The following is a 24209-nucleotide window of genomic DNA, read 5'->3' as shown; positions in this document are numbered from 1 at the left end:
TCTTAGATATGAAAAAGGCGTTTGATATGGTGGACAAGACAGGAATCTGGAAGAGCCTAGAGAACACGAATGTAGATGAAGAATTATTGTTGAAGGTGGTATGTAGTCTGTATGAAAATACTAATAACCAAGTAAGAACAAGAATCAGAACTTAAAAAATCTTTAAAAGTAACGATGGAGTCAGACAGGGGGGTGTATTAAGCCCATTATTATTTTTCAGCGTTATGGACGAAGCAATAAAAGCTTGCTGGCCAAAAACAAAAAAATACTGCAGGATACAAAAACATGCAAGTAGTCAAAGTAGAAGCATGCGTATTTGCAGATGATATAGTGCTTATAGCAAAAACAGAAAAAGACCTCCAAAAGAACATGACAATGTGAACAGAAGAATTTAAATCATATAACTTAAGAGTAAACACCGAGAAAACTAAAGTGATGGTAGTAACAAAAAACAACACAAAAATAAACATTAACATTGAAGGAAATAATATAATCGAACAGATAGAAGTTTTCAAATTTAGCGATAAGTTTGAATAACAAAGGGACACAAGAAAATTGGTGCCAGAATAAATTCAGCAACTAGAATATCATGCACTATACAAAAAATTCTTGAACAGAAAAGAAATAACAACAAAAACTAAAATGATCGTATACCAAACAGTGTACCAACCTGTATTAACCTACGGGGCAGAAAACTGGGTACTTGACGAAAGACAAACAAAGCGACTGCAAGCAAGTGAAATGAAATACTTGAGGAAAGTGCTGGGTGTTAGAAGAACAGACAGAAGAAGAAACGAATACATTAGACAAGAACTAGGAACGAAATCACTAAAGGTTAATAAAGCAGAAGAAAAGAAACTGAAATGGTGGGGACACATAATCAGAATGAACGAAACTAGACAGGTGAAGAAGATATGGGAAGCGAAAAAAATAGGGAAAAACCGTAGAGGACGACCAAGAAAAACATGGAATAAAAGCATAAACGAGATTCTCGAAGAAAGAGGGAAGACATGGAGTGAGGCGAAGGAACGAGCTAGGGAGAGAAAAGAGTGGCGTAAATTTGTAGACAAAATTTAAGAGAGCTTGTACATCTCGACACCTACGGCTATAGGTATAAGAGGTTTTCGATTATGTATGTATGTATGTATATTAGTCGTAATTTTTTCTTCATGCTTTATTTCTTTCATTGCTTTTTGGATTTTACGCCTATTCATTTTCAGTTAAATACATTCGAATTAATATTTTTTATCAAAAATGAATAACCATTTTCAATTTCGTTGCAACACGAAACTACAGTCGCATCATCATTCCAGTCCAATCAGAGAGGGCAGCAAGCACCTCTACCGGTTTCGAAACTTATTAGTTTCTCATCAGGAGGCACATATGCTGCTCTCTCTGACCCAACTAGGACAAACCCCGGCGCGCAATCACGGATTGCAACGAACGAAATGGCAGGGATGCCCTAGCGGCAACTGCTAGCAGAAAAGTAATTTTTCAATCTAATAGCACATAAAGCAACATCCAAAAATGTTATTCTACATTCTACCAGACTGAAAACAATAGTAACCTTCTCTGGTAACACCTCTGAGGCTTCTACAATTTGCAAGCCATAACGGATGCTGAGACTAAGAAAGATGAGGGAATTTTACAATTTATAATTCACGTCCCATCTGCTCAGCGCGGTACAGCTCCAACGAGAATGGTTCCCTTCGTACTCCAATCAGGGTATTTATACAATATTTTTTAATTTTAGTTTTAGTGGTCTGATGATTTACAGTAACGGTCTATTTTCAAAATATACACGTGTGAGTAATATTTCGTGTGTTCTTAGGATACTTTTGTTCTTGTTTTGTTTCTATTCCATTTTCATCTTTGTTGTCATCTACGATTAATCTGTAATTTTTCTAGATGTGGTTTTTTACACATTTTATACTTATACACTTATATTATATTCTTAATTTTTTGTCTTGTTCCCTCATTTAACTTCCTGGATATACTTCTTTATATTCTGTGCTTTATCTTTTTTCTTGTTCTAAGAGAGATTTTATTTGGCTTTATTACATTTTTTTTTCTTTTTTTGAGACATGACAAGTTTTTTTTTCGTTTTTGTTCTCGAATCATCTTGAAAAATCTTTCTTAATAATAATAATGTCCTTCCAGTGGCGTGCTGGCCATATAAATGAATCGGTGCAATCACCGAGAGGCCGCGGCCTCTTGAGGCAGGTCAAATAAGTATTCATTATTAAATTAATATTTATTGACGGAAAACTCCATTTTCCAATTAAAATTAAAAGTCAAAATTAAACATTGAACACAAGTTAACTTACATTACTTACAATTAAACTAACGACATCAAAAAATTAAAATCAAATTAAATTAATTCACGTGAAATAGTTCTTTTAAAAGCATTTAGTGTGACTCCCATAAAGTCTATATTTGGAAACTCATTTACACTAGAAACAATTCTATTTAAAGGCATATTTTCTGCATGACGTGTATTGCACGATCTAGCGGATAGCAAGGGACATCTTCTCAAATTCCTAGCTGGAATATAAAAATCTATTCGACCCAGAATGCTAAGTGCAACAATAATACATAATACCATTTAACACCTTAAATACGAAATTAAGGTCAAAGTATCGCCTGCGATCCTCTAGACGGTGCAAATGAAACATCTGCATGATCTGACTGGAATTCAATTGCATTCCTCTAGTACCTAATCTATACCGCAGATATCCAACGAATTTATTTTGAATCGATTCAATTCGATATTTGTGATTCTCATAACTTGGACTCCAAATCACTGAACAATACTCTAGTAATGAACGAACATAACTCAAAAACAATCTCAATTACAAACAAATTATTAAAATCATATGACATTCTGATGACTAACCCTAATGTCCGATTAGCACGCGCAATAATGGCATCATAATGGTCCACGAAACTTAGCTTACTATCCAGTAACACACCTAAATCCTTAATTACCTGAACCCTAGATAAATCCACATCTCCTATCTTGTATTTAAAATCACTGGTGGTCTTATTACGTGAAAAAATAATATATGAGCATTTCGAAGCATTCAATCTAAGATTATTTTCCTGGCACCAATGTACTAAAGAATCCAAGTCTCTCTGCAAACCCTCACAATCAGATTCTGACCTAATGCATTTAAATATCTTTAAGTCGTCTGCAAATATCAGATATTCAGTTTTAAAGTTCCTACCAATATCATTTACCAACAACAGAAAAAGCTTAGGACCCAAATGGGAACCCTGCGGAACCCCTGACACGGCTTCAAATCCATTAGAAACACATCCTGCTGATCTTACTTGCAATGTTCTTCCTTGCAAATACGAAGTAAACCAAGCTAATAAAGAACCAGTGATACCAAAGTTTCTCAGCTTTGTAATTAAGATATTATGATCTAGTAGGTCAAAGGCAATACTGAAATCGGTGTATATAGAGTGCACCTCGTAACCCTCATCCATTGCTGTACCATACTATCGATATACAAAAAGAGGTTAGTGAGAGTAGAACGTCCGCCTACAAATTCATGTTGGTTGTCCGTAATAATGTTCCTAAAACAATTATCCGAACTTGGCAAAATCATTTTTTCAAATACTTTAGATAAGGCTGACTGAATACAAATTGGCCGATAATTTTTGATATCACTATGATCTCCTGCCTTGAAAATAGGACACACAAAGGAATGTTTCCATCTGTTCGGGAAAATTCCCGTCTGGAGAGATTTATTAAGAACATATACTAATGGTTCACACAAGGACACTGCACTTTCTCTTAGGAACAAATTCGGTATCAAATCGGGGCCAGCCCCTTTATTGACATTTAATGACAACAACACATTCAGTAAATTGTGAAAAGTGACTTCGAGGTTACTAATTTCCACCTCCAGCTGTTGTGAGAAAATTTCATTACTCTCCAGGTTATTCAGAGATTTACCATTAAAAGTGCTGTATACAGTACCAAAATGTTTCGCAAACAACTCTGTTATTTTTTGTTTTTCATTCTCACTTTCCTCACCTAGAAACATAGAGCCAGGGAGAGCACCATGTCCGTTGGTTTTATTTTTGATGAACTTCCAAAATTCACCAGCGTTCTCATTCATTCTCACTTCCATCTTTGAAACGTAAGCATTGTAAGACTGCTTGGTGAGTGATGAGTATTCATCTCTCAAATGTTTAAATTCAATATAGTGTTGATACTTATTTGTAGTTTTATCTTTTTTATGCGCAATCTTTTTGGCAATGACATTACTCTTAAGTTCAGATGAGAACCAAACAGGAAAATTCGATCTTTTTACAGATATCTTTGGTACAAAAAGTTCAATTGCGTTCCAAATAATGGAATAAAAAGCATCTAAAATGTCATTTACATCCTCTAAACAGTACAACTCAATCCAATTGATCTGAAGCAAATAATTATTCAAGGCACCATAATCCGCCTTGTGAAAGTTATAATAAATATTAGTTTCCAAACTGATATATTGATTATCATATAATATTAATGCTTCAAGTGAGGGATGATACCTGTCACACGTCATTAAAGCTTCCGCTTTTTTTAGATTTAAATAAGTATCAGAGAAACACAGATCAAGAATTGAGTCATACTGGTTTTTAAATAATTATATTGACTTAATCCTAAAAAATTGAACTCGTCACAAAACAAAATTTCAGTATCATTACTTATATTTTTAGCAGTCGTCTCACCGTACCATATCAGATTTGGTAGATTATAATCCCCAAATAATACTAGTTTAGAATCTTTATACTTATTCATAATTAGTTTTACAGTATCAATGTGATTGGAGTAAACATCCAATCTAGATCTGGGTGGAATGTAGACACAGCCAAAAACATATTTAATGCAATTAATAGTAATTCCAGCAAAAACCTGTTCTACATTTGAACTGGCAATTTCCATTAAAGAAGAACTGATATCACTTCTAACTGCTATTAACACTCCACCTCCTCTTGATTTCTCGCTGGAAATATGATCACGGTCCCGACGGTATACGGTATATAAGTCACAAAAAACTTCATTACTTTTAATTTCAGGACCAAGCCAACTCTCTGTTATAAATAATGAATAAAAAATTCTGCTGATAGAATGTAATATGAGGATTGGAGGCCGCTTTCCTATAAAATCACCGGGCCGCTTGAAAAGTTCCAGCACGCCACTGTGTCCTTCCGTTTCTTCACATGTTTTTTTCTTTTGTCAATTTTGCTATATCAGAGCTCGGGTTGTTTCTTATTTCCTTTGTCTCTTCGAAGGGGATGTTAATATTTATCTTTAGAATTGTTTGTTGACAGGATGTAGTCGATTGGTGTTTGGTATTACTGTCTGAACTTATCTGTCACTTTCAGTTGTTTTCTTGTTAATATAAATTGATGGCAAAAAGTTTTTGGTAGTTTTATTCAGCAATTTACTAGTTGCGTGGACTCTGTAATTTCTTTCTCTTTTCAGTATCAGGTTCATTTCATCATCATCAATTGCAACTCTTAAGAATAAAAAAAAACGGAAGACGAAATAAATGCCATTGTAGAAGACATACCCAGCAATTCAGAATCTTAAGGGGAAATTAAAGATGATGGGCCATTAATGGACAACATGTCCATCTAAAACTGAAAGTGGTGAGGTGACTGGCAAAGCGAGGATGATACATACAACACTCGCTCTATAGTGGAGTCACTGAAGGTTTTCACCTCCGATTTCGTTGAACCTCCATCGATTTTTATGAGAATTTGTAAGTAGTTAGAGGATAAGGGAAAGTGGGGGAATGCATAATCATGCGCTGCATTGTATTTCAAATTCCGTTGGAAGATTTTACGAACTCAACCAGTCCTACACCTTTCAACCGATCTCATGAACGGTTTACGCCATTATCTTAAGTCGACCATTGCACGTGGACTAAGTCAGATCCGATTATTGAAAATTGCAAGAATTCTTCTAGTCTTTCTGCTCCAAAAAATAGGACGGTAAGTCCTTAGGATTTATTCAATTGCTTTGGACTTATTATTGATTTAAATCATGTTGTTTAACGTGTATTTTGGTACATCTGTTGGTTGATATGGTTCAGTAGTTTTCCGTTTGTGCTGATGATTAGTATTTAGGGCACAAAGGGGTAGTAGTGCGCAGGAGTGCGCACGATTACCCCACAAACAATGAAATGGTAAATATAAAAATTGCCATTTTTATTGCCAGATGCCACGAACCTACTCTAGAAAATCTACGATTCTTAAATATACTGACGAAGATTTAAAAATGGATGTAATCAGAAATGATGGCAGAAAATACAAGAATCGGGAGGGCTTTCAATATTCCCGAATCGATTAAAAAAAAAAAGATTAACAGGTTTGCACACGCCACCTCGTTTAGGCCCCACAGCTATACAGCTGTGTTTCAGGTGAAGTAGAAAAATAATTAAGAGAATGTTGTGTTAACGCTTGCTAAATTATTCTATGGCTTAACATAAAGAACTTAGATGACAGTGCAGAAAGAGCTAACACCTGAGTCGTCTGATGTAACAGACGGTTATTTGTCAGGTATTATCAATGAAGACGAATTAGTTGATGTTGAATGAAGCTTCATTCCAGCACCATTAGAAAAACTAGCTGCACGTAACGAGACATGCTCTATTTGTGGGGAAAGAGGGAAAAAAGGATTATGATATACATGTGTGTTATGTGCTTCGGGGAATCACGCAGAATGTACAGCTGTAAATACCCCAGAAAATTATAAATGCAACTTTTGTTTACGTTAAAAATATGATATTTAAGTATACCATACAATTCTTATTTCTTCATAATATTTTTATACTTTTGAAAGAAGTGTTTTTATTACATTAATTTTAAATTAATGTTTTTTTTCTAACATTAATTTAGTGCGCACCATTTCCGAATCTGTGCGCATGATTACCCTCATGGGTGGGGAATCGTGCCCAAAGGCACTTCTTTTCTTTTTTTTTAATATTATGCTTTTGCACTTTGTATTTCTCTAAAACTTATTTTACATATGCAAAGTAGAATAGTTAGGGCTTACTCTAACGTACTGGATGTTATGACAGATTGAAAGAATTTACAACAGAATCGATTTATGCTTAAGTGCGCACCATTCCCCCACTTTCCCTTACATCAAGCAACAAAGGTGATATGATGCAAACTTGCGCTTTTACCTTGGGAGTGGAAGCCACCACTTCTCGGGGGCGAAAATTATTTTATGAAAAGTAATACCATAAACCGATATAAGGACAAATTCTAAGCAAAATTTTTTATATGTATAAAGATATTAATATAAATCAATGTTTTTTGAGTTATTGAGGATCAAAATTTTTATTTTTTAGTAAAAGAATACATGCTTTAAAGCTGTTTTTCACGTATACCTCAAAAAATATAAGCTTTTACCAAAAAGTTATTATTACCAAAATTGAAGATAATAAAAAACTGAATACACTCCTCACTTAAAAAAATAAACTAATGTTAAGTCAAAGTAAGTTATGGGTAATTGAATGTAAATTTTTTTCGACAAGTACCTACTGAAATCTAAGTATTCAAGCTTAAATAACGGGAAAACAATGCATTTTATAAAATTAACCTGTTAAGCACTTGTCAAAGCACTTCGGATTACCTATCAATTGAGCTTCAGAAGAAGTTATTAGCATTAAAATTGAGCAAATTATGATGAAAATAAGAGAACCCTTTCGAATTTTTAGGAAAAAGTGAAAAATAAAACATACGCCATTTCCACAAAAATTAAAATTTATAGTAATCCTTACAATAATTTAGTTATATATATTAGCATAAGCGATCATCATATTACATAATGATTTCAACAATTTTGATCGGTTTAGAATGAAAATTTTTGAAAAAAGGTATAATTTAAAAAAATTAGAATTTTGAAAATTATCGTAATTTTCATTTTTTTTTATAATAACTCCAAAAATACTCAATATACTTAAAAAATAATATATAACCAAATTTTAGTTTTTTCTGTATCCAATATTTCATCTCTTTTATTATTTCTGTAGGGTAAAAAATAACCGAGAAACGTTTAAAACTTAAATTTTGCTGCTAGAACCATGTAACCGGGGACACTTACGCCCGGTTTCCGAAAGGATGATCATCTCAAAAATTATGTAATCGACGATTAACAATAGATTAAATGCGTCAGAAACGTCAAACAAACTAGTTTTAACAACAGTCGATCACCTGACAAAAGATTAATCGTTAGTTAACAGCCGATCATGAGTGTTTTGAGTCTGCGAAAGGTCGATTAACCAGTTTCGCTTGTTAAACGGCGGTAAAAATGGACTGTTACCTAATCTGCGACTATCCGTCGATTAACGGGCTGTTAAGAGTTTTTTTAGTTTTTTAATTACTGTAATTAACAAATTCATTGACTGGCCAGTTGGTTGCTTAAACCAGTGCCAATAAAACATAAACACACACACACACACGTAATTAACAAATTCCGGGAAAAATTGTCAAATAACACATATCGGTGGCTTAGTGTGAAAACCTCGTATCTCATTTTTTTTCGAAAATGACATTTTGGTGGTTTTAGTTTGAAAACCTTGTATCTCACGATTTACAACTGTTAGAAAAAATCCAAATACACTAGACTATTTTCTACAGCCGAAAAAAGAAACCACGTATATCAATTGCTCTCTTGATTTAGTGTGAATACCACGTATATTTATAACCAAGAGTTTGGTACTTAATTTGGAGCATTTGTTTGAGAGATTCGACTTGGAGAAATGTTTTTTGTGAACAGCAATAGGTAGTCCTGTGTACAGAAACATTTTATAAACCTTAAATTAAAAGATTTGTACTGTATCAACCTAGTATTTGGACGTGTGCAATAAGCTCTGAAAAATGAAAACCTCGTAAATAATATTAAACACAACCTCATTTAAGATGAAAAACACGTATATCAAGATATACGAGGTTATCATAGTTACTTGGGCAAAGGCTTTATATACTGCAAGGATATTTACGTGTTTTTCATAGTTAATATTTGTATTTCCAATTTAATAGCAACATTTAACACTTTTAGCTCTAGGCCAATATCAGATATTTATCTCAATGTGCTCGAATTAAAAATATGTAGCGGTAATTTTTGTTTTTAGGTTATATTATGCAGAAAATCAGTTTTTTGCCTCTCCTGTAAAATTGTAATTTAATGAGATACGAGGTTTTCACACTAAGCCATCGATATATAAATGATATAAATCATATTATTCAATAAAAAATAAGATTTTTTTATGGAAGAAATAATTTAAAATATTTATTTAACTTGCAGAACATGGATATCTCGGACATTTTTTATATTTGATTATATAATTTATATTTTTTTTCTTTTAAAAATGTAAGGTAACAAGGATGCTAGACTCATGGAGCTATTTTTTGAGAGGCCAGAGCTCTAAAAAGCAGAACATAATGATTATAGCGATATAAATAAGAGGGAAAACGTGTGAGAAATTATAGCAGCTAAGTTTGAAGACAATAAAACTGCCGGTAAATAAATTAAAAATAAATATAAAAAGTAAATATATAGACCAAAAATAAAAATAAGATTATAAAATATTATAGATCATAAATAAACTGTTTTATATCTCCAACTTTCGTCACAATACCTAGCCTCATTTTTAAAATGCTCTCGTTCAATTCTTGCTCCAAATAACAGTGACAAGAGAGAATGCACCTTTAGAATCTAAAGATACAAGTTTGGATTTAGAGGTTAATATAATTGAAATTTTGAAGGATAACAGCCAATTGTGACAGTATCGCTACCAAATCGTATGTCAGATCATCGATTACATGATCTATGATCATGCAATTTTACAATAATTGGCGTTTGAGAAACCCATCACAGGTTAACAGTTGATCAAATCTGACAGCCGATTAGATGATCGGAGATTTGAATAACGTTTCGGAAACCGGCTGTTAACCTTTTATTTTTAAAAAAGTAAGAGGTTTAAAAGATTTGTAACGTCGTTTAATTGTCCTTTGCATTAACTTTCAAAAGGTTTTTAGGTGAACGTGATATCCTAAAAATTAACGGAGTTATTTAAAAAAAAAAGCAATAACAATTTTTGGAAAAAATTTTAAAAGATAAATTTTGAAAAAATTTTTGAGCATAAATTTTAATGCTATCATTAACTTGCTCGAGAGCTCATTTGATAGATATTTCAAAGTGCTTTGACAAATATTTAATAAGTTTACCTACGTTATAAAATGCACCATTTTCCCGTTATTTAAGCTTGGATACTTAGATTTGGGTACCTACTCGCCGAAAAAAATATAGGTACATTCAATTACCTATCCTATAACTCACTTTTAGTTAACATTAAAAGGTTTTTTAATAAGAGATTTATTTTATATTTTATTAGCTTCAATTTTGGTAATGATAATTTTTTTGTAAAAGCTTATAGTTTTTGAGTTATTTATGAAAAATAGTTAAAAACATGCATTTTTCTCACGAAAAAAAAATCTTTGATCATTAATAACTCAAAAAGTTGTGATTTATTTTAATAACTTTTTATAACAAATTTTGCTTAGAATTTGTCCCTCTATCGAATTATGGGATTATTTTTAATAAAATAATTTTCACCTCCGAGAAGGAGTGGCACCCACCCCCAGGGTAAAAGCGCAAGTTGGCACAATGTCACCTTTGTTTCTTGAGATATCTTCTAACCACTCACCAATTTTCCAGCAAATCGACGGAGGTTCCACGAAATCGGAGGTAATAGCTCATACCACCTTCAGTGACTGCACTACTATTTAAGATTACTTTGCAAGTTGCTAACGTTGTTTGGACAAACTATTGCTTACTTGTAGTAGCTATAAATCCATTGTCAAGATACTGGACAAAATATTTCAGCTGTTAAAATTGCTGCTGAAAATATTTTCGTTTTACAAAAAGATCAGATACCTACTGCCGCAGAGGAATTGTTTTTCAAACGAATTTGTATGCACTCTAAAAAAATAATGGTAATAACAGCAATTTTTTGCCTACGACATGGCAATGTGATGAAAACGTTTCTGCGAGCGTAAATATAATCATGAGTCTAAAAAAGCTGCCAAGTACTCCATATTAGGTATTATTAGTCATCCAATTTGAAATTGAGAGATAACTATAGGTATCAGTTCGTCGATTTTAAAGAAAGTTCATTATTAATTTTCGTCTCAACTCCAATAGTGTGTAACCAAAAAAAAATATTAAATAAAAAGACTATGATAAACTGTGATTTCATTGAAACCTAGTGAGCATTAATCCATAATGTGCCTATGAAACCTATGGAACAAGGCTATAAGGTTTGGGTGCGAATGAAATAGGAGTTAATGAAAGCATCTTGCTACTGGATTTCTACTGGAAAAGTAAGCCATGGGACTTATGAGAGAGAAACAGTTTTAGGCAGTTGGATTCTGAAAGATCTCACGAGGAAGTTAGTTAGTAAAATCAATTCTGTTTGACTGCAAAACGATTTATTTACAGAAGGTATTTATTCTTGTGACACAGTTCGTAAAATAAGATGAAATAATATGCCAGCATGGAAAACGGACAAAGGAGAGATTCGGATTAGAGGGTATATTGACTGATGGTATTATAGCATTTAAATGGATGGATAAACAAAATGGTTGCTTGTCCACTTATATCTACTCTTTATAAGGAAAATACAAAATATGATCTAGACAAGTTTGATATTATGTTATACATTCAGTTAGTAGAATGGCAAGGTGTAGGTGCTTGCATTGTAAATGTATATATATACAGTGCTAGTCAAAAGTCCGTACCCCCCCTCTTATCTTTTGAACGGTTATACCCATAATAGTGAAATTTGGAGGGATGAAATAAACGGACGTAAGCTTCTTAACTAGTCATGACAGGTGACGTAATAGTGACAGATGACGTTACAGAGCCACTGTGACCGATAATTTTAAATGAGACTTTATGGCAAGTGATACCTCATTTGAAAGGTATTCAAAATTTCTATTCAGTCATACTAATTTTTTTGGGTTTAAGTTGATTTTGATTTTAATGGATAAATTAATTAAATATAATATTGTAGTTTCGCATTTAATTAATAAAAATTCAAATCTCCGCCTATCGTTTTTTTGTCAAAAGAGTTGACGTTTTTCAATTCTCTAGTAGTTTTTACGTCAACGTCAACCTTTTTGACAAGTATTCATAGGCGGAATTTTGAATTTTTATTAATTAAATGCAAAACTACAATTTTATATTTATTTCATTTATTCCTCAAAATTAGCTTAAACTTAAACAAAATTAGTATGACTGAATAGGTATTTGCAATATCTTTCAAACGAGGTGTCACTTGCCATAAGGTCCCGTTTAAAATTATCCGTCACAGTGGCGCTGTAAAGTCATCTGTCACTATTACGTCACCTGTCATAACTAGTTAAGAAGCCTACGTCCGTTTATTTCCTTCCTCCAAATTTCACTATTATTGGTATAACCGTTCAAAAGATACGAGGGGGGGTACGGACTTTTGACTAGCACTGTATATTTAATTCTGAAAAATAAATATAATTAGGATGACAATCAACATGTTTCGTACCCTAGTTGTGAGTGGTCTAATTGGAGCTGAAGCAAAAAAATCCTAAAACTTGATAGGAAGTCAAAAGAAATTACAAGCAATAAGTACAAAAATATTTGCCACCGGAAGTAAGGTTTGGTAAACCAGCACATACGCCAGAGAATAAGCTCTATTAGATGAGGACACTGCAGTTCTACAAAAGAAGTATTTACATAGAACAATTAGGTATTTGGAAGTGCTCCATATCATATGCAATGTGGGCTTATATGTGAATAAACAGAAACAATGTTTTCATTGCTGACAGGTTAAAGACCAGAAAACAACGATCACCTTGTGGTTGTTGTTCTCTGTTAAAGACACTTAAAAGATTATTTACAACTTTAGCAAATAAAGTGAGAATTGGCGTGATCATCTCCAACCTTCTATAAAATAAGGAACTTTAAGAGAAGGAACTAAAATTATATGTATAAAATATAATATTTTACTATCGAAGATCCTGAATATAAGACAAATACATATCTGGAAAAGTATGGATACTATTCATTTCATTCATAGTTTTCGTCCTTATGGGGGATTTGTCTTTGCAATTATTAAGTTAAAATATCTAATGCTTTTACTAACTGTAAATAAAATTTCTAGAAAATTATTAGGCGTACCTGAGTAATGGTCATAAATTTTCCCATAACCCACACGCTACACCACTGTCAGACCACTCTCGATAACTACTTCTAAGACATTACCCGCCACTGCTCACTATATAACTGGATTGTGAATCCACCAGAAATTAAAAAAAATTACTTGCATGATAATGATACATATCCACTCTATTTCGATCCTTGACCGAAATTATCGTGCGCTCTGGTGCGCAGTGGAATCAAAACGGAACTAATAAACTATTATGGGGGCGTACACTCGAGTTTTTCCGGAACAATCAGTCAAATGCAACGCGCGTTCTTGCGGCGCACTGTGGGAGTGGCTTTATTATAGTTGAAAAGTTATTGGTTTCAAGTTTTGTATTATTACTTTGGATTAGGGGGTTTGGACCGTACAGGTACCCGAAAAGAGCGCAGGGTTAGTTTGTGCATTCCTAATGACATTACAGGGGTGAGCACGAGGATTCGGTCGGCTTACCACATGTTATTTAATATTTAACAAAGTTTTTATAAACAATTACTATCAAGGAAGTAATGTAGAACATTTCGTTCGGCTATTTCCACTTAGAAAAAATTGAATATTATTGATACAATTTCTGAAATATAGATTGTTACAAAGTTAATTTGACAGAAATATAAAATATAATAGGTATAGAAAACATAATTCAGTGATTTAAAACGCGCATCGTAGTAGGGGAACAAGGGGCTTATTGTAACAGGGGTAAGTAGTAACACGGTTTTTTCATAGGTTATTTGACCGTTTTTAACTAATTTGGCTGATTCAATATTATTCTCTTATCACCCTGCAAATGACACCGTCTAGTCAGTCATCCTCCGATAGTTGCAAATAGTAGTTTTGTGCACGTGGTTCATTTGGATGAGGTAATATAAAATTTGACACTCATAAAATTTTGGTTATCGCTATTGTTTTAAACGGAAATGAAACTTTCGGTATTCATTTCTTTTCTAAATTTAGTTCTACTTTGATGTTGCTTAACGATTTTACGATTAGGAAGATATTTTTGCAGTTATTTTAATAAATATACAAAAGTGTGTTGTAACATGTTACAAATTGCGCTGAATCTTACGAAATTTATGATCTACAATATAAAAACGTATTATTTAGATGTTTCTTCCAGAATGAGACAATATAAAAGAAAATCAGAAAGGGCAACTCAAAGCCAGGAAGTGAGGTCTACACCGAGAGAAAAAAATTCTTGACATAAAGAAACTTTATTAATATTTAAGAAAGATCGACTTGGCATATTGCCTAAGAAATATAACTTTGTATGTAAGATATAGTTTTCTAAAATATTTCAAATAAATTCTACTAAAGCCAAAGAAATATATCTTAAACATGATTGAACTATCACTTTCTGGCAAACTTCAAACCCATTTATCAGAAAGAAATTACACTTGATGTTAATTAATTTTATTAGTCATAAAAATATATTTTCTACACATTAGAAAACTATTCTTTCTGAGCAATAATATTTCTTAGTAAGGAATATTATTATTTTACTATTAATAATTAATTTATTTAATGTTAAGAAATATATTTCGTAGAGATAAACGTATATTTAGAGTTAAGTTAATATTTCTTGAAAATAAAGTGATATTACATACGGCGAAATAAATTATTGTGTTAAGGTAAAATCATTATTTATTAATAAAACAAGATATAAAACATTATTATTACATACAAATATTTTCTCCACTCTTAAACCACTGGCTTCTACACAACAATAAAAGGATGGAGAGGGAAATCCAACTTCGTCAAATTTTCCTTGTTTTGTTAATAGCACTTTGTATATCAGCAATTCCCTAAAACAAAATCGTTATGTAGAAAGAGTAAACTTACTTTAATAAATTTTTTTTATAAAGATATAGATATTTATTTTGACAAATTTAGGAAATACAAAAAAAAACAAATACACGGCCCCACATAAGAACTATTAATACTAATAATAATCAATCATATTTAGTTCAAACATGGCATTATTTAACCTACACATCTTTGTTTATTTTTTTCTTTTTGTTAATGAAATATTAATTATTTATCTGTATATTATTAAGTCACACAATAAACATTGTTTAGCTAAAACAAGAGGGAAAATACAACTAATGTAAAACATTGAATCAGACATAATAATATGTAATTTTCTTAATTTTTATAATCTAAAAGAGACAGCATACGTAATCATTAAGAAATTTTATTACGGGAAAGTATTATTAGTTTACATCTAAGTCATTTAATACATATTAACTAATTCACGGTTTTCGGCAATAACATTTCTTAACCGTAAACATATATTTCTTTTAGACTAACTGATTTCTTTATCTCAAATAAATTAACAGAAAAATCCTCAGCGTTGCACCCGCCATGTTTGATATAGCGTTATATTGTATATTTTTTATAGAAGACGATACATTCAAGAAACCTATTATAGTTGATACATAAGTATACACATTTTTAAAAAGGTACTTACATGTATGAAGTTCTACCCTTTCTGGAAGGCCCCGCAGATAGTTAATAACTCCTTTCTTAATATTGTTCTGAAGCTATATATTATATCATTCTGTCCCAGCTTTAAATTGTGACATATTTCCCAGTTAGAATAATAAGCTCCTTTATTTCAGAGTCGTCCATCATTAAACCTAAAAAGCATATAAAGATACTATTATGTTTCTTTTTTAACCATTCGGATACACAACAATATTATTATTACATCTTAAATTACTCAATTAACTTTTATTTAATACCTATATATGTACGTACCTTCAAAATATCCGTTAATTTTTAAATTACACCAATAAATCCAACATCCATCTATATGAACATGAACATATCACGCCATCTTGACAAACACTGACGACTAAATAATAAATAGTTAATCTGCGCAATTCTTTTGTGGAAGAAAATCTCTTTGCAGGTAACATTTCGGCATTAATGACAAAGTTTTTATTTTATAACCACAGTTACTACAGAGGGTATTTCTGAAGAATTATTTCTTGTGGTTTAAAATATTTATTTGATTGCAAGAAAATTTCTTGTTCACAAATATAAATATGGATTAACTTAACATTATATTTCTTATACTGCAAAATATTTGTAGTTTTCAATTTAAGGAATAAAAACTTTAGGATAAGAAAATTAAATGTAACCATTAATGCATTTCTTAATATTGAAGAAATTATCTGTAAGAAATTATTGAGTTGTGTTTAAAAACCTCGTTTCTTTATATGTGAACCGGTATGTTTAAGTTAATAGGATATGTTAAGTTTTAAGAAATATTGCTCAAAGAAATCGGTGTTTTAGGAGAAAAGAAATTGTTCTCTCGGTGTACGAGTTAGCTTCAGCGTAAGTTTTAGATAATCAATGTAGTATAACGCAAGCAAGTAAAACAGCACGGACTGTGTCATATATCTTTATACCGATATACCTACATATAAAAAAAAAAGAAAAACAATAAGAGTCTACACCGAGAGAACAATTTCTTTTCTCCTAAAACACCGATTTCTTTGAGCAATATTTCTTAAAAGTTAACATATCCTATTAACTTAAACATACCGGTTCACATATAAAAAAACGAGTTTTTTAAACACAACTCAATAATTTCTTACAGATAATTTCTTCAATACTAAGAAATGCATTAATGGTTATATTTTAATTTTCTTATCCTAAAGTTTTTATTTCTTAAATTGAAAACTACAAATATTTTGCAGTATAAGAAATATAATGTTAAGTTAATCCATATTTATATTTGTGAACAAGAAATTTTCTTGCAATCAAATAAATATTTTAAACCACAAGAAATAATTCTGCAGAAATACCCTCTGTAGTAACTGTGGTTATAAAATAAAAACTTTGTCATTAATGTCAAAATGTTACTTGCAAAGAGATTTTCTTCCACAAAAGAATTGCGCAGATTAACTATTTATGATTTAGTCGTCAGTGTTTGTCAAGATGGCGTGATATGTTCATGTTAATATAGATGGATGTTGGATTTATTGGTGTACTTTAAAAATTAACGGATATTTTGAAGGTACGTACATATATAGGTATTAAATAAAAGTAAATTGAGTAAATTAAGATATAATAATAATATTGTTGCGTATGTGAATGGTTAAAAAAGAAACATAATAGTATCTTTATATGCTTTTAGGTATAATGATGGACGACTCTGAAATAAAGGAGCTTATTATTCTAACTGGGAAATATGCCACAATTTAAAGCTGGGACAAAATGAATAGCTTCAGAACAATATTAAGAAAGGAGTTATTAACCAACTGCGGGGCCTTCCAGAAATGGTAGAAATTCATACATGTAAGTACCTTTTTAAAAATGTGTATACTTATGTATCAACTATAATAGGTTTCTTGAATGTATCGTCTTCTACAAAAATATACAATACAACGCTATATCAAACATGGCGGGTGCAACACTGAGGATTTTTTCTGTTAATTTATTTGAGATAAAGAAATCAGTTAGTCTAAAAGAAATATATGTTCATGGTTAAGAAATGTTATTGCCGAAAACCGTGAATTAGTTAATATGTATTAAATGGCTTAGATGTAAACTAATAATACTTTCCCGTAATAAAATTTCTTAATGATTAGGTATGCTGTCTCTTTTAGATTATAAAAATTAAGAAAATTACATATTATTATGTCTGCTTCAATGTTTTACATTGGTTGTATTTTCCCTCTTGTTTTAGCTAAACAATGTTTATTGTGTGACTTAATATTATACAGATAAATAATTAATATTCCATTAACAAAAAGAAAAAAATAAACAAAGATGTATAGGTTAAATCGGCGGGTGTAATTTCCTCACCAAAATAATCTTATACCTGAGTTTGGAAGGGTATGTCATAATCCGACAGGTATTTTCCTCACCAAAACTGAAATGGTTGTTTCAGGTAGATTTTACTAAAAGGCATTCAAGGAAATTATTTATCTACTATAAAATTATAGTAGGTACCTATAATAATTAATTAATTAATTTTATAGTATTTTATTTTTAGTCATAATTGGAATTTTGACAAAAATGGCATGTTTAATAGAAAGTAATCACGGTATTTGAAAATTTTATTTTTATAAGGTGAAAGTTTTAGAAAGTGAAGAAGTGTTCTGGAGACAATAAAATAACTTTTAGTGCGAAATTGAATACTATTGGGGCAAATTTTACAATAACTAGAAGTAGCATACAACATAATCATGAACCAGATCTGCAGAAGATAGATCGAAAAATTGTTTCTAACTCTTGTAAACGTAAAGCCGAAGAGAATATACTGAAAAACCGCCAAAAATCATTCGCCAAGAGCTTGCAGCTAATTTGCCTGAAACAATTACTACGATTGATGTCTGTTTCATAAGAAAAAATATATATAATTATCGACGAAAATGATGCCTGGTCGACTTTCTTAAAATATTTATGAGGTTCAAGAATTTGTGAAGAGCTGTGCTCAAAAAACAACCAAGGAGGAAAATTTTCTCTGTATAAACTGTGTCAAAAGTAAGAACTGTATTTAGTTGTGAATGTGAAACAAATATAAGATTTTTAGCAACATTGAATTTTATACAGAGAGGGGCAAAATTATGGAATACATTCATTTTCTCTAAAATGGACGATTTTGGACAAAAAAACCCGAACCACGTCGATTTTTATTTTTAAATCACAATTTTTTGGCATATCCATATTTCATATTAGTGACGTCATCAATCAATCAATAATTACATTAAGTCGTATTACTCCGTAGAGTAACTAGGTGCATTTTTCCGTTGGAACTTTACCAGCTGCAGACGGGGGATGTGAATTGCATAGTGTAGAATTCCTTCCCTCTCGTCTTCACTGCAGCATCCATTTGACTTGCAAATTGTAGAAGTCTTGGAGGTGTCACCAGGAAAGTGTACCAATAAGTTTTCAATTTAAAAATCTTTTAGTAATATTGTTAATATTTTCAATATTAATAATTTACTATTAGGATTGAAAACTGCTTCGTCGAATTACATTAATGTTTATATTACTAAATAGGGAATATAACACCCTTTCAAATAAGCTACCACACGACCCCTATTCCCAGTTAAAAAAATCATTGATTACGTGATCACGCACAGTTAGATGACGTCACTACTATGAAAATATAGTCCAAAAAATTGTAATTTAAAAATAAAAATCGACCTGTTTCGGGGGTTTTCTCCAAAATCGTCCGTTTTAGAGAAAATTAATTTATTCCATAATTTTGCCCCTCTCGTATATCAGCGGCGGCTCGTGGGTCAATCTTCAGGGGGGTCATTTTGGTTTGAAAACTTCAAACTGTTGATTTTTTAAAGTATTTAAAAGATCTTTTAGCATTTATATTTTAGATAAAAAATACAGACTTAGATAAAACTCAATACTATTTACCCTAGTTTTCCGAAAATTAAATTTGTCTTTTTTTAGAGTAAATCTTTTAAAAAATATAGGAAAAATGGTATGAACAGGTTATTGACTGATATATAGATAGGAATATTTATAGTATAATAAATTGTAAATTTATTAAAACGAAACTTACTTTAAATATTTTTATATTTTAAGTCAATTCTTCTATCCTTTAGTTCTGCAAAATAGTCTATGACCTTCTCATTGAAATTTGGAATGCTCTTGACAAGCGTTTTCTCGATGCTCAGCATAGACAAGGCACTAAGTCTAGGTTGTCCCATCGTATTACGCAGGAATGTTTTTACTCTTTTTAAAGTAGAAAAACATCTCTCACTTTCCACGGTTGTCATAGGGAGTGTGCACAAAATATTTAATAACTTCACTGCTTCAGAAAATGTTTCAGACAAATTCATGTTAATAAAAAGCTGAAGTATGGCTACTGCACCAGCACTATTGCGAAAATCCTCACGACAATATAAGACTTCAAGTTCCGATTTTAGTTTGGAAATATTCACTGTGGGATAATTAGCCGTCACCATTTTTAAAATATTTTGCGGAAAGTTGGTAGTGTATGCTTCAAATTTCTCTATGTAGAATAACTGTGAAATCATGAGATGATCATTGAAACTAAACCTGTGATTTATTTCAGATATAATAATATCACAAATTTCAAGTGCAGTTCGTCGCTTTGGATCCTCTGCAGTAGTTTTTCTTTTTTTTGCTGTTGATGTGCTTGGTACTTCTGATTCCAAAATAGTATTTCTAATTATTTGGATATTGTTGTTAAAAGACAGGATACAATTTTTGACAGATATAACATCAATGTCTCGCATTTGCAATTGTTTAAACAATATATCAACATGGGGCATTATTTTATGGAAAAAATTTAACCAAAATAAAAAATGCTCATCTTCCAAATGTCTTTTTAAACCAGTTGCTTGATTTATATTGTTACCATCTTGCTCCTCATCAATAATTTCCTCTAAGCAAGATTTTAAATCATCTTTATAAGTGTATACAATTTCAACACATTTTGTATTGAAAGCCCATCGAGTAGGCGCAGCTTTAGGTAGCCTTACTTTAACCACTCTATCCAGAACCATCGTACGTTTTGGAGATCGGCCGAAAAAGGACGAAAATCCGTGTAAATTTGCAAAAAATATTTTTATCGGTTTGTGTTGACTCGCCGCTTTTTGGAGGATAAGATTAAATTGATGGGCATAGCAGTGAATGAAGTGTGCATTTGGGTATATTTCTTTAATTTTTGTTTGTACTCCTCCCAGTTTACCGCTCATGACTGATGCACCATCGTAACTTTGGGCAATCAATTTTTCAGGTGCTTCATTAATTTTTAATAATTGAAGTTCTTCCAATATTACATTAGTTAAATGTTGTGCTGTAGTACCTAGGGGGTTAACAAATTTCCAAAATCTTTCATGTACAATACCAGTTAATACATATCGCAATATGATAATCATCTGCGTTTTATTGGAGCTGTCTGTGGTCTCATCTACTTGAATGGCCACAAAATTTGTCTGGCCAATCTCCTTCATGATATGAGTATGCACAATGGCTAACATTGATTCTAAAATATCGTTCTGAATTGTTTTCGATGTTCCTTTAAATACTGTACTTTTTTCAATGTGTTCTTTAAACATTAAATCCAGTTCAGAAACAAAATCGATAAGGCCCAGAAAAATTCCACGATTATTGGAGCTGTCACTTTCGTCATGACCGCGCAATGCAATTTCGAAAACTCCACAAAATTTTACACAGTCGATTAGTTTGTTTAAAATATACCTATTTTTAGATACCAATTCATTAAAGTCATGCACAGATTTACGATATACACTATCAAGTTGCTGTCTTATGTTAACACGTCCTAAACTTGCGTAACTCATTGATGAATTTATATGAGTAGTTGAAGAGGCATGTTTTGTAATTTTCACTTTTAAATGCTTAATGTCAGTTACTCCATTTTTCGCCCATACAGCGTCATTCGAAAACAGTAAACACGGATAGCAAAAAAATGCATTTCTCACACTGCAGCCACAAATCCAATCACACAAATTGTACATTGATTCTTTAAAATATCTTTGAATGTCCTTACCCCTATCCTTTGTTGTTTGTTTTAAATTCATGTTTGGTTTTGGTCGACCACTTTCTTTTTTCTCAAGCCGCCGTTCATAATTTAGTGTTCCAGCAGATTTTAAGGCAATTATTTCGTCAACAACACTCATCTTGTTTTTGTTACAATCACAAAAAAATCCAACAAAACAAAATAAATTACGCAAATACGCCGCGATCGATATAGACCTGCCGTGAAGTGCGGTCAGCAGACGGTAACTAACTAAACGTGAGGCCGTCGACTCTACTAGAGGTATACGACGGAAAGGTCACTCCCACTCTCGCCCACGAAATTGCTATCTGCCGTCTCTTTTCTATTTTACATGCATTTGTCCATAAGCCATAAGAACTGTATATAGACAATTTAAAATACGGCCCAGCCACGGGCTTGTGTATAGCGCGAGGCGCGACGTTATTATATCTATTATATTTGTTTTGCCAATGCAGACTGCTGAGAGAGAATTTTATATTTCAGAGTGAAGTTTTAGATAAAAGATATTTTTAATAAAATTGGTATTTTTATGAGATTATTTTAGGGGGGTCATTGACCAATTGACCCTAAGGAGGAGCCGCGCTTGTCGTATATTATATGTATGGCACAATTACCGTACCACATATTATTTGCAATTATTCACTATTCATGGGCCAATTAATGGGCATTATATTTCTTTATTATACTGTTTACTGTCAAACAAAAAAAAAAAACAGAAACTTAAAACAATCTTTTCTATTTGTTAAAATCAGAAATTTTTAAAGCTCTCTAAATTGAGTTTAATCCTAGTAAAGTTTTTGTAGATTTTGAAAAGGCTATATTTATACATAATGCAATCATTCAAATGTGTCCAAACACTGAAATACATGATTGAAGATTTCACCTAAGTACACCAAATTTGGTATAGAAAATTCAGTCTCTTGATTTAACATCAGAATAAATATACAAATGATTCTGAAGTAGGATCAAGATCAAACATACTTCTGGCCTTACATTATATAAAACCGGAAGACGTATCAGATTGTTTTGTGTTTGATTTAATGTCATGCAAACTATAAAATGAATTTTTTTTATTACTGCAGTCTGCAAGTAAGCTGAGAAAAATGTAGAAAATTTACGTACGACTGGTCTATTATTTGATAAATAATAATGACATTATTTCGAAGTCAATTAAGTACGATATAACGCCCAAGGGGGTGTTATAGAAAAATAACGCCCTAGCGCCTATTAAATTTAAATAACCAGTTAAATACTGTCAAGTTGACAAATAAAACTCTAAGTAAAACTATGGTTACCACAATTAGGTTACGACTATTTCTGGTAAATGTACTTATTCGAAAACTAATTAATTCAAAATTTTTTCGAATTTTTTGCATATAAAGAATAATTTAGTCGGACATTAAACGTTGAAGGCATCACGGGTATTATAATAATAAAATAATAATACCCTTGGTACCTTAATAACTATAATAAGTTATCAGTCTAATCAAATGACTATAATGGATTTTGTAAAGTGTGTTTCTTATTATAGTAAATAATAAATAATAAGTTATACTATTTTCAAATAATCTATATTATAAACTATTATTACAACGTAAGGAAATGAATGTCTTTTATTCGGATTTCGGATGCTTTCATAATAATCATTCTTAAATTACATCTATATTTTTTATTTTATTACCTGAGTGAGTTGGTGAGGAAAATACCTACCGGATTAATACGAACCCTTAAACTTGGTGAGGAAAATACCTGTCGGATTATATGGTTCTACTGGTTGGTGAGGAATTTACCTCCGCCCGGTTAAATAATGCCATGTTTGAACTAAATATTATTGATTATTATTAGTATTAATAGTTCTTATGTGGGGCCGTGTATTTGTTTTTTTTTGTATTTCCTAAATTTGCCAAAATAAATATCTATATCTTTATAAAAAATTTTTATTAAAGTAAGTTTACTCTTTCTACATAATGATTTTGTTTTAGTGAATTGCTGATATACAAAGTGCTATTAACAAAAGAAGGAAAATTTGAGGAAGTTGGATTTACCTCTCCATCCCTATATTGTTGTGTAGAAGCCAGTGGTTTAAGAGTGGAGAAAATATTTGTATGTAATAATAACGTTTTAACTCTAAATATACGTTTATCTCTGCGAAATATATTTCTTAACATTAAATAAATTAATTATTAATAGTAAAATAATAATATTCCTTACTAAAAATATTATTGCTCAGAAAGAATAGTTTTCTAATGTGTAGAAAATATATTTTGTGACTAATAAAATTAATTAACATCAAGTGTAATTTCTTTCTGATAAATGGGTTTGAAGTTTGCCAGAAAGTGATAGTTCAATCAGGTTTAAGATATATTTCTTTGGCTGTAGTAGAATTTATTTGAAATATTTTAGAAAATTATATCTTACAAACAAAGATATATTTC

General features: G+C 31.4%; 1 protein-coding gene across 2 annotated transcripts in view; it reads right to left on the bottom strand.

Moving 5' to 3' along the window:
- LOC114336199 (probable nuclear hormone receptor HR38) overlaps positions 1-24209 on the bottom strand; it is a 233318-nt gene that overhangs the window by 27754 nt on the left and 181355 nt on the right. Inside the window, exon 1 of one of the 2 annotated variants that reach the window (XM_028286531.2) lies at positions 13235-13412. The exons of the other annotated variant lie outside the window; for it this stretch is intronic. Within the exon in view, the coding sequence (XP_028142332.1) occupies positions 13235-13261 (27 nt within the window). The 5' untranslated portion in view covers positions 13262-13412. Of the gene's footprint in view, positions 1-13234; positions 13413-24209 lie in introns of those variants that run through there. 2 annotated transcript variants of the gene reach the window in all.

Source organism: Diabrotica virgifera, chromosome 3 (assembly GCF_917563875.1).
Source record: "Diabrotica virgifera virgifera chromosome 3, PGI_DIABVI_V3a".
Lineage (NCBI taxonomy): Eukaryota > Metazoa > Arthropoda > Insecta > Coleoptera > Chrysomelidae > Diabrotica > Diabrotica virgifera.
This window is presented reverse-complemented; position numbering and strand designations above follow the sequence as displayed.